The following is a 16,414-nucleotide window of genomic DNA, read 5'->3' on the forward strand; positions in this document are numbered from 1 at the left end:
TGAAATCAATGTCCAGCAATAGAACCCAGGTTAGCTCAGTTTTATTCCTGCATCCCATTTTAAATCCAGTGTAACAAAATTTAAGCAAGTGTCTACATGAGTATACATAAATGACATGTAGTGCAATCACAGGGGGAAAAACATATAAAGTAAAGACATATTACAATGTCAGAGGAAGCAGTTTGAATAAAGTCTTTAAAAAAATGGAATGACCATCTTCACATGCAGAGCTTGACAAGAAAGATGGCCCCGGGAGTGTAAAAGGTGTGTGCACTCCTCTTTCTATGGTTTGCATGTCACACTATCAAACTTTAGGAAAATGTCAATATACAACTACATGAAATGCCATAAGAATTTAAAAGAAAAATAACAGGAACCAATGTAAATACCAGATCATCGTTATCGAACTGACCTGGGAGCTCGCTTGACTCTGGGTCTGTTCAAATTCCTCCAGCCTCATGTACTTGGTCATCGGGACGTGGAAGAGGGACATGGCTGACACCTTGTTGCACTCGGCTCGCACTCTGTTGATGGCGAAAATGGCCTCCTCTCGCGTCAGCAGGGAGTTGAAGGCAAAGTTGTCATACTGCTCATCAAACGGGTATTCCGGGACATCTGGGCACATCCCTGGAAGACACAATTGTTGAAATATTCTTGAATGATGTAGTTATAAACTGCATGCTTACCATACACTGTATCTTAAAAGAAAATAAAAATGCTCAGGTTATATTTAAGCACGTAGCAAATGCAAATTAGTGTTTTCTTCTTCTTCTTTCATACGGGACAATGATGTGCCAGATTTACAACTTCTGTATACCTTATGCTGATAATAGCTAGTCACCTAGGGAAAACAAGGGAGCAAGATCAGCATCACTTAGTCATTTTTTTGTGTAGGTATGTGGGGCAAATTAATCCATCAGGTTTGCTCCTTGCTCCTTGCGAGGGAGTAATGTGAGATCTTTTACATGTTTGAGTTATATACATCTCACACACTGGACCTCTGGTGTATATCCCATCTGAGGGACACAGTGTTTTGCCCCCTACTAGTGGGGATGGTATGTACTCAAAAAACACTGCCCAAGAAAACTCACTAGAACTTAAACCAGATCAGTAAGAGCCATTGGATCGCAAGGCAGTAACACTACTAACTGAGCCATCCCACCATCACTGCTCTCTGTAACTCACATGATGCACTGCTTTTGCCCATGAATGGAACAGAATAATTCTTACCTGTGTCAGGTACGGGCTCCGCCTTGATTTCTGGCAGGGTGACAAAGGCATACGTGTCGGGGTCGTTGGACACAATCCGATCAAAGGTTATGCGGTTCATGGTTCTGCAGAACTCTATGTTAATCTCCTTCTCCAGGGTGTGTATGTAGTCATCAAGGCTGTGTCAATGAAGAAATAAATATTATTCATCAGCACTTTGCTTTCATAGCAGACTTGAGTTCAGAGAGCATGGCAGTAATATTTGCCAGCTATATGCACAGAATCTCTGAGCCCAATACATATTAAAGTCAACTTCTGCAGCATCTGTACCTGTATCAGAGATTCTAACTTGAAACAGTGGCAATGGAAATGATCAGATATTTCCAGCGGTCAATATGCTATATTCAGATTTCTCACCCGTAAAATATGTAGAATAAAGTTATCAGAATTGCTTTTTGAAGTACTGAATCCCAATGAGAAAAAAAAAATACACACAAATTTCCTTTCAATGATATCAACAATTGTATTCCATCTAGATTCATCTCAAGCCCAGGCACATGTCCTGTTTTCCATGTTATCCGTTGTACCCTTTCTCTTCAGCAGCCGGTGATGAAACACTCACTTTCTATCCTTGGCCAGTGAGGGCGCCCCCTTGGCCCACTCTATCATCCTCTTCAGGCTCTCCGGGTCTAGTTCTCCGACTCCCTCCATGGGCATGAAGTCTATGTACAGATTGTACCTGAATGAAAGATAACAGCAACAAATAATGAAGGATGAGTCATATGACATATAAGTCATGTTGGGGTATTATGAGTTACCCCACAGGCCACTTCTGTATGCAAAATACACACACACACACACACACACACACACACACACAAATGCTAATTTCATTATTACTTCAAACATAACATTCTGTGGAAATTCTACTTAAATTTAGGTTTGACTGGATACATACATGTATCTATGACAAAAAGCGTCAACAGATTCTAATAACACAGATACAAATGCAACTAAATTTTTAACCGTCAGGGATGTGCAGATGTCACTTGTGCAGCACAATCTAAAAGTTTGGGAGTTTTTCTACATGTACGTTCAACAACTTGCAATGAATACTACAAGGGTTTTGCCTGTAAAAAGGTTGACAAGGAATAATAACTATTCAGGAGCTGAGGGGTTAGAGAGATTCTACCAAAAAGTACCTGAGGAGAGCTTCTGTGTGCTGCCGAAGATGAAATGCCTTGCCCACAGCCATGGCAAAGTTTGTGGGGTCCTCAGCGGCAAACATGAGCCTGATGCGGGGCACCCAGTACTGGCCTGCACGGAGAACTGAAAGAGTAGACACAAGAAGTTGTCAGGATAACTGACCTCTCACAATGTTCAAAGACCAAAGCGATTGTCGTAAGTGCCATATGTGCATATGATTTAACATGAATACACACCTATTGTGTGTATAGCTTCAAAAGACAGATATCAAAATAAAATGTAAGTTGATGACTGTACAAAAGTGTGTGGCGATTTCTTTAAATGGGAAAATTGAAACACTGATGATGACATAAAGACAGATAAGAAGAACATAGAATTTTAGTTATTTGTGTTGTTGCTTTAAAACTGAAAATCCACAGGTCCTAGCACTGAAAAGATGATATTACCTCTGTCACTGCCCTTAGTGTGATGCCTCTAAATGTATATACTTCTTTTATAACAATGACAGTAACAGAATTATAGCATTACATTTCAAATACAGTATACAGGCAATTCCCATTATAACGCAGCCCTTGAGACAGCAGTTATCCTTTATCATATTAAAATTTTGTTACAATCAAACAGTAAAAAAACATTAAGACATACTGATTATAATTGAGGGGCCTGATTTTTAAATTCATCATAATGAGAATTTCGTAAAAACCATGTTTGCTAGAACAAGGGTGCGCTGTATTTTCTTCACAAATTGGATGAAATTAAATAGTTGAAGTCTACCTTCACCGTTGTTGCCGCCATTGATGACGACATTTCCCTGCTCATCCAGAATCCTGCCATTGAGGTCTGTCTTCTGTACCAGAAAGTGCTCAGTTTTGGGGTCATAGGCCAGCATACCGACATCAAACCATTCATACTCTATGCTTGGGTCCTTGGGATCCACTGCAAAAAATGGGATGTATGACATGAAAATAAATATAAAATTTGTTTGCCATGCATCTAGATCTAAAGATAATACATAATGATTCTTATAATAACTATTCTTATCATGAAGGTGCTTGGGTAAATATATATGTGTTTTCTCCTCAGATGAAAACTCTATCCCGCCTCTTAAAACAGTCTTGAGATGATAAGCTCTTTTATATGCAGATAAGATAATTTTTTGTGTGTAATTTAAAGAATTCACTCATTGCAAGATTTGCACAAAAAACAAAACAAACGAACAAACACCACCAAAACATGTACACAGAATTTACTCATTGCAAGGTTTTCAGCACAATCTGATACGGATCAAGAAAGGATTGCTCAACTCACATTCCTCAGGGGAGTCCCATGCTGGCAGCAGTGCTCTGCCAGGTATAGGGTTTCTGCAGCCGTTATCCACCCCAAGCTGTAGCCACTCCTCTGGGGTGCGGCAGTCAAACTCCATGTCAGTGAAGACATCCAGGGGCAGGAAAGGGGGAAAGGGGGCGGGGTCGGAGCCTCCTGCCCCGTTCAGCCTGACCGCCAGGTTGCCCTGGATCTGCCTGGGCATGAGGTTGCTGGTCTCCACCCCAACCTGCTCCAGAAGCTGCTCAAGGTCCTGACTCTGGTAGTCTCGCTTGCGCCTCTCGATCTCGATCTTGCGGGGGCATCTCCCTGGCGGTACGAAGTACGGTAGCTGGACTTTGGGTTTGAAGGACTTCTCTGGAAAGTCCTGAAAAGCAAAGATAAAAAAGAGAAATTAAAGAAATTTGAATGAATGGTTTAGACAAAGATAGAGAAACACAGGGAGGAGGGAGAGAACATGCACATTAATATGATAAGTTTAGCAGTGCAGAAAACTTCACAAATTATATATAAGCTAGTTTGATACACATGACTACTGCAAATACAAAGGTACATATGTGGCATCCAAGCGTATGGAAATATTCCAGTTAAACTTTCACTACAGGTTATCCCTGTAAAAATGGCCTATGCTCGCATCATCAGCTAATTTTTCATATAAAACAATGGAAGCTATACCAAGCTCACAAATATGCAGTCTACCATTCAGCATATAAAATGTAAATGGTTTGTTTACCTCAATAGATTTCCCAGAGGCAACATTTATATGATAACCCCATTAACATTTGACTACAACAGATCACCCAGAAAACAAACTGTCAACAGAGTAGAGTGTGAAATTTCAGATGTAAGCAATGGGTGCATTTCAAAGCTGTGCAAGTTTGACAGATGAAAATTTTGTATGCAGCTATATGGTACCAAGATTTAAACAACAACAACAACAACAACAACAACAAAAAGATAGACAAGAAATACAAAGGAAATTACCGATTTGGCCAAGATCTCACTGGTTGGTCCATACACCTGCTTTCCAAGCTCATTCTTGAGTCCTTCCGGACCCTCTGGTCCCTTGAAGGTTGTGGTCTTTGGTGTGTGTTCGTCTTTTGCAACATTCCACAGAACATCCTGCTCCACTGGTGCCCCACTCAGGACATTCTGTCGAAATGAAGCCAAGAAACTTTAAAAATACGATATACATCACAATATCATCTGATCTCAACCCTCACAGATCAGGAGGTCTTCATCACTTCTTCTGTTTTATGAAGTCTTTTCTTTTATTAAATGGATATGCACGTCATATTAGTTTACTGGTGTTTTGCATTGCTTGCTTGAAATAAATACAGTAACCTTTGAAGTTATTTATGTTTAGTTTGTATGAATAAATAATAGTGGCTGGATAGGAAGTGCTCAAATCTGCCCACTTGTGGTCATTATGCTTTGAGTCACACTCAAAGAACAAGAAAACAAGAAAATCACACAAAACAGTGCAGACACAGAAGAAAATGTAGTTTCCTTAAAATTGTCACAATTAAACAGACAAGAAAAATGCCATGATTCTGTGAAAATTGCACTTAATATTTTGATGCTGTTGTCGGTCAAGTGGAAGCTATTTTATGATAACTGTAAAAACTCTGAGTCTCTAAGAACATGTCCACTCTCATTGATCATGCAGCAACTAACAAACACATGATCATATTACATTCTTTCAATGGATCCAGGTGGCAGTCTCTTTTCAGAAATTCAAACCCTTGGCACAACTAAAACTTGTCCACATTTAGGCACAACTTACTGGTGCAAGAAATGTAGAAATACAAATTCTTAGAATGAAAATTACATCTGCCCATTTTGTAAGCATACATCAGTGTATCTATACACCCTATACATCTATTCTGTCTGAGGTTTTTCTTCATGTTTTATGCAAATCTGACAAACAGCTGACATCTCCTATCCTTAATTTGAAGGTGAAATACTTGTGACTTACACCGACTCTTTTGGGTCCATCCCCACTGATGACATCAGAGTAGAATCCCCTCTGTTTTATTTCAGGGTACCTTGGCTTGTTGTCTTTCTGAATGGGAGGGAGCTGTGTTCTGTTGGCAGAGAAGGGTCTACCACCATCTCGGCTTCTCAGTGAATTTCTGGAACTCATGCTGGAGAGTGCATAAAAAGAAAGTTTTCTTCATTTAATGTATCTTATTTGTACAGTATCTCACATTGCTTTAGAAACAGTTTTTGGACATTGACAATTTCACAAGAATATGGTGCACATACCATGGCAACCACAGATCGAGATTATATTTGCATTTGGATGGATAGGCCTCACATTATTACATTTACAGTTTTGTGTATGTTGCAGCATTTTAAGCTTTATCGTAAGTACTCCAACAGTTATAGGCAATAGTATGGCCTTATCCAGGACCAGGACAGGAGTCAGGACCTAGTTATACTGAACAGTGCACACATAGTGTTACTAATCACTACTAATAAGCTAACATTAGAATCTATTAGACTCTATACCGGGTGCGGGTATACACTGTAGGCTACATAGTATGGTAGGTGTCCACACTGTACATTGAAACTGACATCCCTCTATTTTGTTTTCTATAGCATTGCATGTAGAGGACGAACATTCACGCATAAGACTCACGCAGTGCGAGTGGTTTTGCATTCTTCACTAGGGATTTGAAGATGTCCAAATATTACTGAAAAACCGATAATAAACAATATCAGCAGCAAAACAATTATACCATAGATTAAAAATGCACAAAGGAAAAGCATTACGTGCATTTCACACGAATTGTCAATAGAGGGTAGGGGTGTTGGTTTCAAAACACGGCGCACCTCACTGGCTGAGGTCGAGTGCATCAAAATAACAACCCACACCACACACATGTTCGAAGCAGTTATCTTGGAACGTGTACCACAAATTGCATTTTTAATGCGCGTTTGTGAATTCAGAGTATTCTCCTGACATGTGAGTAAAATTTCAGCAATTTGTGAGATATTTTAAGTTTCTATTGAAAGAAAAACATAAGAGTGTCGATGTGTTGGACACCAACCATGTAGCGATGTATGGTAGCTCTACTACACATCAACCACCCTTTTTTAAACCTACCGCGTAGTTTTGGCACACAGAACGCTTAGTACGCACTGCACTGCGCGCAGAGCACATAAAAATGTATTGGCTTTGACTGTTGATGAGGATGTGTGGGAAAACGCGAAAATTCACTGTTCATTTAAATGGTTTAAATCAAGGACAAAATTTCGAATTCATGAATATTTTAACCAAATCGTAATGTACTAATGTCAATGCATTTTCTAAAAAGCTTCGTACAACACGGTGTTCAATACAACTCGGTTTGTGTGCATTGTCAATACAAAAACGGTGGTCGATCTAACGGTTAGATCTACTAAATTCTAAAAAAGGAGCGGCACCGCGGCGAGCTGAAAAGAGGCCACTCAATAAGTTCACTGCAGTATAAGTTCGACGGCAATATTTTTGCACTGAGTGAAACTTCGAGTTGAAAATGGAACAACAGCATTTGATAGTGCTGGATTTTCTCAATCACGTAGGTCAAGTTTTTACGTGAATTTCAGTGTTAAATATTCTTATCAAGCAAATAAAAATTAGGCGGTCGATGAGCAATGTAATAAACTAATGAGTAACATAGTAGGACCAACCGTACTAATCGTACTCGCCGTTACACAACATAATATGAAGGCGATGGGACTACTGTTAAGTACTCCGACAACGCCACTACTCGTCATCGAATCAGCAAACCACACACGAGCATCGTTACATCAAATCATTCGTTAAAATTCTGAATTGTTTACCTTGAATACTATAAAGTAATATTTCAATGAATACACGATCCAGCCGTCATTGTAGAATGTAAATATACTGGCTCAGGGAAACAAATTTATCGCGTTTTTCCCTCTTTTTTGTCACACTGCAGTATTGTTGTAGCGTTGCTATGCTGGCGTAATGTATATTTGATAGTCTCACTTCAAAGCGCACCACAACGGGAAAAAAAGAAACAGCTAAGCTCTGTGTAAATCTTATGAGATTTAACTCATTCCGAGACGTAGTCATCACAAAATTTTAATCCTATTCCATTCTACAATTCTATAAGTAAAATTGCTGGCCATTTTCATAAAGGTGATAAAGGCAATATTTGATTATTTGAAATAAGAGTATTAAGACATTTACTTTGTCATGCATGGATCAATGAACAACAAAAACAACACTGTAGCGTACGCGCGGTCTTCGGGCTTACTCGCTGCGTAGTACGCTCAGGGCAACTGTCGGCGCCATTTTAGGAAGCAAACAGCTGAATAGCCTATTACGTGACCCTGTATAAGGAGTGATTTCTGCCTCCCTTTATTTTCTCTTTTATAGCGGTCACAGATAAGCAGACATTTATACAAGACCTTATTTTGTCGTACAGAAGTATCCTTCATGCCTAAGCATGAGATAAAACGAAGAAAAGTCCTTTATTCACTTTACAATCTGTAGTCTCTCAAAGATCTGGCTATTGAGCATTGAGTGTGGGCTACATGCTCGGAGAGGCCCCTCCCCTCTCTCCATCCCTCCCTCCTGGTTAATCTCTCTCCGTATATCTCCCCCCCTCCCCCCCCCCCCCCCCATCCCTCCTACTTTCGCCACATGAAGAGAATTTTAATTTCATAATTCATGTTCTTTTTTACTCCCTCGTTCCTTTCCCCTTTTGGCTGTGGAGAGACTTTTGATCCCATCATTCAAAATGTTAGTGTTGTCCGAACCGTTGTCATTTCTTTTGTGTTTACTATGTTTTGTTTTCAAAATGCAGAAGAGTCATTAGAAATCATTGTATATAGGGACCAATGATAAACCCTTGTCATATCTAAAAGTCTTTACAGAAATGCTGCATGTTAAAACATTATTAACTTCATTTACCATCATTACTCTAATTCTTTAATGTGTGTATGGGGGTTGAGACTGCCAACTAAAAAGACATGTGAATATACTGGAGTGTGCAGACTGGACATGAAAACCTATAGAAATGTGACAGTTTAAAGGCGTCCATAAACTTTTAAGAATAATTTAAAGAAAAACAATTCTGATTAATGTCAAGAATTTATCCGAGTCTCATCACCAAAATTAATGTTTTATGTATCTACATCTCATAACACAAAATCGTAAAATTGTGCTGATCCTTTAATGGTTGCAAAGAACTGGAAAATCCAACCTTATTTTCTATTAAAATCAAGCATTCACTGCTGAGCGGCTCCAACCATCCACTAGTAACTCGCGTTACAGTCTTCCGTCTTTTTTATCTCTATCTTCACACCTCATAACACCAAGTTTCTATCTCCCTTTCTCTCTCTCCCTCTCTCCCTCTCTCTCTCCCTCTCTCTCCTTTGTCTTCAGCATGACACCGACAACTTTAAGTGTGGGGGTTTGTTCAGGGTCTTTGTTTGGTTACAGCTCGTTATTTCGAAGATTCGTTATTCCGAAGGTTCATTGTTCCGAATTTCATTTTCGGATTAACCAATGTTAGGAATAACGAACCTTCGGAATATCGCCACAAATTTTCGGATTAACGAACCCTTTTTCATTTTCGGAGTAACGAACCTCTAGGTATAGGGAATTTGCGTGTTTCGGATTAACGACCCTTCGGAATAACGACCCTTCGGAATAGCGAACCTTCGGAATAACGAACAGCACCCCTTTGTTTCGGGTTAGTTAGGTTTCCATATCTTAGTTTCTTTTGCATTTCCGCTTTTTATGTATAACAGTATATATCAATCATATAATGTATTGTATTACGCGTGTGTGTGTGGTGGGGGGCGCACCCTATTATCACTGCTTTCATTCCTCCCCATTTCAAGCATTTCCGTATACTTAAATATTCTGTAAACTTATCTTTTATTATATTGTGATGTAATCTATGTATTCGATTTCTGTAAAATATTAATTTATATGATTCTGTTGTAAATGGAAGAAATATAAAATGAAGGAATGAATATTACAATTGCTATGCGTTGTGATACCACTATCTGTCACTTCTTGTTTGTTTTAATTGTGGGGGGGGGGGTTGTCTATTAATGTGTAATGTTATTTCAAAGTTAATGAAGGTTGACCCGGGGAAGTGGTGTGGGGGATAGGGAGGGTGTGGAAAGGGATGCCCCACCCCAACACACACCCACACACACCGTCGGAGCTTCTACGTGCAAAATTGAAATTCACCGATCTGGTGTAAGCTTTATATACATGTATTTGTAATCTTTTTCAATATCTCTTTTTTTTTTCATATTTTATACAGACACATTGCGAATGGCTGAATTATGGTCAGTGGCGTATCTAGGGGGGGGGCAAGGGGGGCACGTGCCCCGGGCGCCACTCCTTGGGGGCGCAAAAAAAAATGAAAAAAAAAACGAAGAAGAAGAAGAAAAAAAAAAGAAAAAAAGAAGAAGAAGAAGAAGAAGAAGAAGAAAAAAAAAAACTCGCCCGGAAGGGGGAGGGAGAGTGGTGGGGGGGGGGGGCAGAAAACCAAATCAAACAAGATAAAAACAAAACATGATGATGACGCGGACAAAATGACAATGTTCGTGTTCACACAAAAATTCCATGTTCTGTGAGTTGAAATACACAAATTTTCGGCTCGCTCGCTGCGCTCGCTCGCCAAAATTTATACAAAAAAGAAGGTAAGAACAAAACGTGATGATGACAAAATGACATTTATATTTAGCAGGCAAAATGTTTCACGGAGCAGCGGCTGCAATTTCATTCGTTCTGAAGCGATCGCCAATTGGATTAAAAGAGGGCGTCAACGGTTTCGAACATGGGGGGGGGGGCGCAAAAACAACAACAACAAATCAAACAAGATAAGAACAAAACGTAATGATGACGCGGAAATATACAAATTTCGGCTCACTCGCTCGTACTAATTTAGAGTATTTTTTCAAGTCCTCAGTTTGTTGGTATAAATCGTTATCTATAAGGTCGTCACTATAATTGTGAGATTTAATAAGCAAAAAATGACAAGAATTCCATGTTTTGTAAGCTGAAATACAAAAATTTTCGGCTCGCTCGCTGCGCTCGCTCGCCAAAATTTATATATATAAAAAAAAAGATAACAATACGTGATAATGACGAGGACATTTACCTATTTCGGCTCACTCGCGCGCACTAATTTAGAATATTTTTTAAAGTCCTCAGTTTTTTTTTTGTATAAATCGATATCTATAAGGCTGTCACTATATCTTGATTAGAATTGTAAGATTTGGTAAGCAAAAAATGACAAGAATTCCATGTTTTGTAAGCTGAAATACAAAAAATTTTCGCCTCGCTCGCTGCGCTCGCTCGCCAAAATCTATTAAAATTCATTACATTTAAATCACCCTCAAAAGATCCCTTTTAAGTGCTTGAAAAAGCATCATGTGGACTTTGTTTAAAGTCCCTACCGGGATGAGGTTGGGGTTGAACACTTTTTCAGAAATTAGGGGCGCAATTTTCGTGCTTGCCCCGGGCGCCGTTTTCCCTAGATACGCCACTGATCATGGTAGATGCCGGCCACCTAAGAAATAAACTGCATATATATTGTGCGTCTTCACTATAGAGTTTATGGAGGTGGACCAAAGAGGACGAAGCTTTTGCATATACTCTTAACTGAATTAATGCGATTTAGTACACACGATAATTTGGTGGAAAATGTACAAATTTTCACCCAAAAGGTAAAAAGAAAAAGTATTTAGGGACAATATTAATGGATAAACCGTACTTCTGATGTCACCTCTTGATCCGCATTTGATGCGTGTTCACTGCAGTGTAGACCTATTTGGAGGAATATGGGAGCCGCATACCAAGGACAAAGGGGAGGGTGTCGGGTGTTTATTAATGACTTTTTGAAAATTGAAATTCAGCGATCTATAATGCATGATTTTGGTGGAGACAATACAAGGACAATTTTTAATTCATAAAAATTAATGTTCGTCTTTTGAACAGATTCAAAGTATATAGATCGGTGATTTTTTTTTTTTTTTTGAGGGAAATTAGAAACACAACAAGAGTTGTAAACTGTTCAAACTTGGAGAGTAAGACGTTGTTGCATACTTGCATGTGCCATTTGTACACAAAAAGTCACAAATTGTCACTTTCCTCACGAGAACAATTTCTTTAGATCTGTTCATTGACATAATACGTTTCTGCATGTGCACCATACTACACCTTCGGCGGATAAGTTCTGTCTGTTCCAAAACATTGGGAGAAAAATTCAAATTACAGAAATTTTGTGCATATAGAAAACAAAATGTAGAACTTCTTTACTCCTACTTCAAGAGTTACAAAATTGTCTTACTCTCTACACTATTAATTAACTGTAAACAGTTCATAACCTTTGTTGTGGTCAAATTTTCACTGACCTCCTTTCTTTATTGTTTCATTTTCATGCAAATCAAGACATTATCATTTTACAATAAGATATCGAGGGATGGGCACTATCCTCGAGGAAAATTCCAATAAAATGAAATCAAAATACAAAGAATTCGGGGGAGGAAATTTGCCCCCCCCCCCCATTGCCACCCACAATGCACGATAATACACAAGAGAGACGGGCAAGAGAGAGAGGGAGAGAGAGGGCTCTGAAGCTGTGGGCAGCGTTTTTTTTAAAGACGGCACAGATTGGGGCATGGCGCGTGTTAAACCTATGGGAAAAACGTTGGGTTAGGGTTTATGGTTAGGGTTAGGGTTAGGGTTGGGGTTGGGGTCAGGGTTAGGGTTAGGGTTTGATGGTTAGGGTTAGGATTAGGATTAGGGTTAGGTTTAGGGATAGGGTCCCCAATCTGTGCCGTCTAAAAAAAACACGCCTGTGGGCACTCTCATGCATATCAAACACCATGGCTTAGATAGCTCGAATTTTGAGGGACTGCAGATTTGATAATAGATTGAATTTCTTTATTCATATTTCGTTCTTAGGAGGAAATTATACTTTCAAATGTTGTAATGAGGTCCGAAGTACTTCTTTTACCCTGTATACCTCCCTAAAAGGGAGAAAATGGAAGGAAGGCAGATACTTCTCCCCATTTAGGGTCACGTAAAAATACGCCCGCTATCGCTCGCTTCGCTTCCTAAAATGGCGCCAGAACCTTGACCATGAGCGTAATACGCAAAACCGAGAGAGTAGACCCTCGACGTGCTCTTGTAATTGTGCGTGCGCTTCTCGATACGTGATCACGTGACCAACAAGGAGAGCAACATGATCGATGGACCGGTTCATTCAAAAATTATCAGAAACTATGGACGTTGTCCACTCCTTATGTCCAAACCCGAAGTAGTTGAAACTCTGTGGAGCTGTGAATTGCACTAGGCCTGACTGTCTCGTGGATTTTAGAACCATGTAGGTAAACGTGTGAACTATATAGGGTTTCTAGGTGGTCTCGTTCGAGAATCCCGATCTTCGCTGTCCTCCCCATCACGCGTACCATCCACTGACCCACGCCGCGCCTACCAACATCCCGCAGCTCAGCCAGGGTCTGTCTGGCGCTGCGCGCTGGAATCGTACTTGTGCAGTGGCAGGCAGGCTTTTTCTCTCCAGATTTCTCCAGCTGGAGATCTCTCCAGCACTGCGCTGGCTGATTTTGACCAGGGAGGTGACCTCCCTGTTTTGACCTAGTGCGTAGTGACCAAGCATTTGCTTACATTCCACGCCCGTGTTTTTAAGCCTGAGCCGTGTGTTTCATGTAATGGTCTTATTCTGGACAAGAGGCCAGTCACGCGATCAGCTGATCAGAGACAGAGTCTGGAGAGAGAGAGAGAAGTGCGTATTTAGCCAGCCAGTGCAGTAGCGGCCGTGTGCAAATGCCGCAACTGGCCGGAATTGGTAGCAGTATCTAAAGTGAAGTCAAAGATGAAGTCCACAAAAGAGCTAGCAAGGTAAACACAACCATTTTAAATGTAAATAGAAAATCTAAAGTGTTAGACCTATGTTGTAAACGTGTACTACTCATCTACCACTTTTTGATTAAGTAAACTTTATCTCATATCTTTGAAAATGTTCTTCAGTTTCACCTTAATTCAATTTCACTCTCGCCATGCCATGACAGAAAATACCGCAGATTCATATATATCACAGTGACACAGGCTCAGATTGATTGTTGACTCGTAAATTAAATCATATACGCGAATTTTTTGGCAACAAGTGCAAGTGGCATTTTAGAATCGACCGCCTGTTGTTCTCCATTGATGTATATCTAGTGGTAGTAGTGAGGGTAGTGAATGGCAAAGACGTGTTAAAGAGATGGTACAGACTACAGTATTGATTGGTGGAGATGAGAATTGGGCTTTAGCAGTTAAACTTTTTGCGAGATGCCAAGAAAACACTTCTGATATAGTACAGAGCATACCATTTTGAGAGGAATTAAAAGTTTATTTGATGAAAATCAGATTTGGAATGACTGAAACATCCAAAAACAAAGTACTGTACGAGCTGAAATTTTCGCGTACAAATATTTTCGCAAATTGCTACTTGGAGAACATTTTCGCCTGTTGTTAATTTCGCAGTTGTGAGGCTCTAACTGTAACTGAACTTGGTTGATATTCGCGCGTTGTAATTTTCGCGTGTTGTTATTTTCGCGGTTCAAAGGCAATTCGCGAAATTCGCGAAAATAACACCGCTGCGAAAATTTCAGCTCGTACAGTAAATCAAAGCAATCGTAATAAAGTGGGGGTCCCACACTATAGAATCGCTCTTTTTTGGATATCTCGGCCATTTCAAAACCAATTTTCATCAAATAAACGTTGAATTCCTCATAGAATTACATGCTCTTTCATATTTCATAAGAGGTTTCTCATTTATATCTCACCCAAAAATGTTGAGAACCTGAAATTAGGTCTCAACCAAAACTATACCATCCCTTTGATATTAATTAATAACTTATGTGTATCACTAGTGAGCATTTCCTTCAATTTTTTTTCCCTCTGGTTTCCTCAGATTATTTAACGGTACTCTCCTCATTTCTCTTGATTTGTATACTTTCTCACCCAATGCAGGGAACTTGGACTACTTCGGAAGCGGACTGCATCAACATTGGACAAGAGAAAGAGCAAACTGCCCAAGAATTCACCAGTGACATGTAAATTTGAATTTCAGTTGTCTATCCAAATGAATTCCAATATGTTTACTTGTTGTTGAAATGCTTATGAGGGGAAATGTGGCCTTGTTGTTTACATCACATGTACTTCTAGCACTATAAACTTTCCCTGTATAATATAATAACTTTGTGCAAAAGTTTTGATTTTTCCAGAAAATAAAAATGGGACCCTATTGATTCATTTCTTTGACTTCAATCATAAAATTGTGATAAAGTTTTCTCCTTTCCAGAGTTGTTTATTTGCTCAGGATACATCTCATGGTACATGCACATGCTAGCACCTGTAAATGATGTCACAAAGAACATACATTGTACACTTGTACAGTGTATACATTGTATGTAATGATCAGTATGACAGCAGAAGAAAGACCAACACAGTAGCATATGATGCTATCCATCATCCCTTTTGGGCATAGGGATTCGGCAACCACTTTATTTTATTTGCTTGCTTGTATAGTGTTTTGCCTATTAGGCTGCATTTTAAGTGTTTAAAGGGATGGTACAGTATTGGCGGAGATGAGAATTTGGCTTTTAACTTTTTGTGAGATACCAAGAAAACACTTACGAAATAGTACAGAGCATACCATTTTAAATGGAATTCAAAGTCTATTTGATGAAAATCGGGTTTGGAATGACTGAAACATTAAAAAACAAAATAAAACAAAGCGATCGTAATAAAGTGTGGGTCCCACACATATTAGAATCGCTCTGTTTTGGATATCTCAGCCATTTCAAAACCAATTTTCATCAAATAAACATTGAATTCCTCATGGAATTACATGCTCTTTCATATTTCATAAGAGTTTTCTCATTACCCTACCGAAAAATATTAGAAACCTGAAATTAGGTCTCAACCAAAACTATAGATCCCTTTAAAAATCTCTTTAAGATGAAGTTTAATCAAAACTTTGATTTTCCTCATGATATCATAATTCTTTACAGGTCAGACTTTCTCTTATGTTGTGGTCATAGACTTTGAATCTACCTGCTGGAAAGATAAGAAAAACAGCAATCAAGAAATAAGTAAGTACTGGTACATGCAAATTATGCATGTACAACTGTAGTCTAAAAGGTTGCTGTCCTCAATTAGCAAAATTCACAAGTACATTGTATTATTATGAAGTATGCCATGTATACAGTGCATCCTAGATCAAGATTTATATATATGGCCAAGGACAGATGTAATGTAATGGTGTTATTTGTGTGTGTGTGTGTGTGTGTGTGTGTGTGTGTGTGTGTGTGTGTGTGTGTGTGTGTGTGTGTGTGTGTGTGTGTGTAATGACAGGTTTGGTACTCTTGGAATGTGTCCAGGGTTGGCTCTTTGGTTGTGCACATTTCTGCATAATGTCTTGACTGATCTGGATGCAAATTGGAACCATGTCTTAGTGTAATATAGTGTACAAGAATTTGGCATGTTCACTGTACACAGGTGCTACAGTTGAATGCCTGTGTACTAAAATGTACATCAGCAGAAAGAAAATGTAGTTCCTGAGTAGTAACACACAAATTTATAATAGGATATGTAAGCATAGCTGTATGCATGTGTACA

The 16,414-nt window shown here is 39.2% G+C and overlaps 2 protein-coding genes across 2 annotated transcripts in view; one reads left to right on the forward strand and one right to left on the reverse strand.

Moving 5' to 3' along the window:
- LOC140231928 (dynein axonemal heavy chain 1-like) overlaps positions 1 to 7,710 on the reverse strand; it is a 73,028-nt gene extending 65,318 nt beyond the window's left edge. Inside the window, exons 1-9 of the mRNA XM_072312075.1 lie at positions 7,570 to 7,710; positions 5,717 to 5,885; positions 4,723 to 4,890; positions 3,724 to 4,105; positions 3,190 to 3,351; positions 2,412 to 2,538; positions 1,832 to 1,948; positions 1,231 to 1,388; positions 413 to 627 (exon numbers count right to left, since the gene is read on the reverse strand). Coding sequence (XP_072168176.1) covers positions 413 to 627; positions 1,231 to 1,388; positions 1,832 to 1,948; positions 2,412 to 2,538; positions 3,190 to 3,351; positions 3,724 to 4,105; positions 4,723 to 4,890; positions 5,717 to 5,884 — 1,497 coding nt within the window. The 5' untranslated portion in view covers position 5,885; positions 7,570 to 7,710. The remainder of the gene's footprint in view (positions 1 to 412; positions 628 to 1,230; positions 1,389 to 1,831; positions 1,949 to 2,411; positions 2,539 to 3,189; positions 3,352 to 3,723; positions 4,106 to 4,722; positions 4,891 to 5,716; positions 5,886 to 7,569) is intronic.
- A 5,815-nt stretch (positions 7,711 to 13,525) lies between these two features.
- Positions 13,526 to 16,414, forward strand: part of LOC140232119 (ERI1 exoribonuclease 2-like) — a 32,116-nt gene continuing 29,227 nt past the window's right edge. Inside the window, exons 1-3 of the mRNA XM_072312267.1 lie at positions 13,526 to 13,648; positions 14,765 to 14,847; positions 15,808 to 15,888. Of these exons, the coding sequence (XP_072168368.1) occupies positions 13,623 to 13,648; positions 14,765 to 14,847; positions 15,808 to 15,888 (190 nt within the window). The 5' untranslated portion in view covers positions 13,526 to 13,622. The remainder of the gene's footprint in view (positions 13,649 to 14,764; positions 14,848 to 15,807; positions 15,889 to 16,414) is intronic.

The sequence above is a fragment of the Diadema setosum genome, chromosome 8 (assembly GCF_964275005.1).
Source record: "Diadema setosum chromosome 8, eeDiaSeto1, whole genome shotgun sequence".
NCBI classification, from domain to species: Eukaryota; Metazoa; Echinodermata; class Echinoidea; order Diadematoida; family Diadematidae; genus Diadema; species Diadema setosum.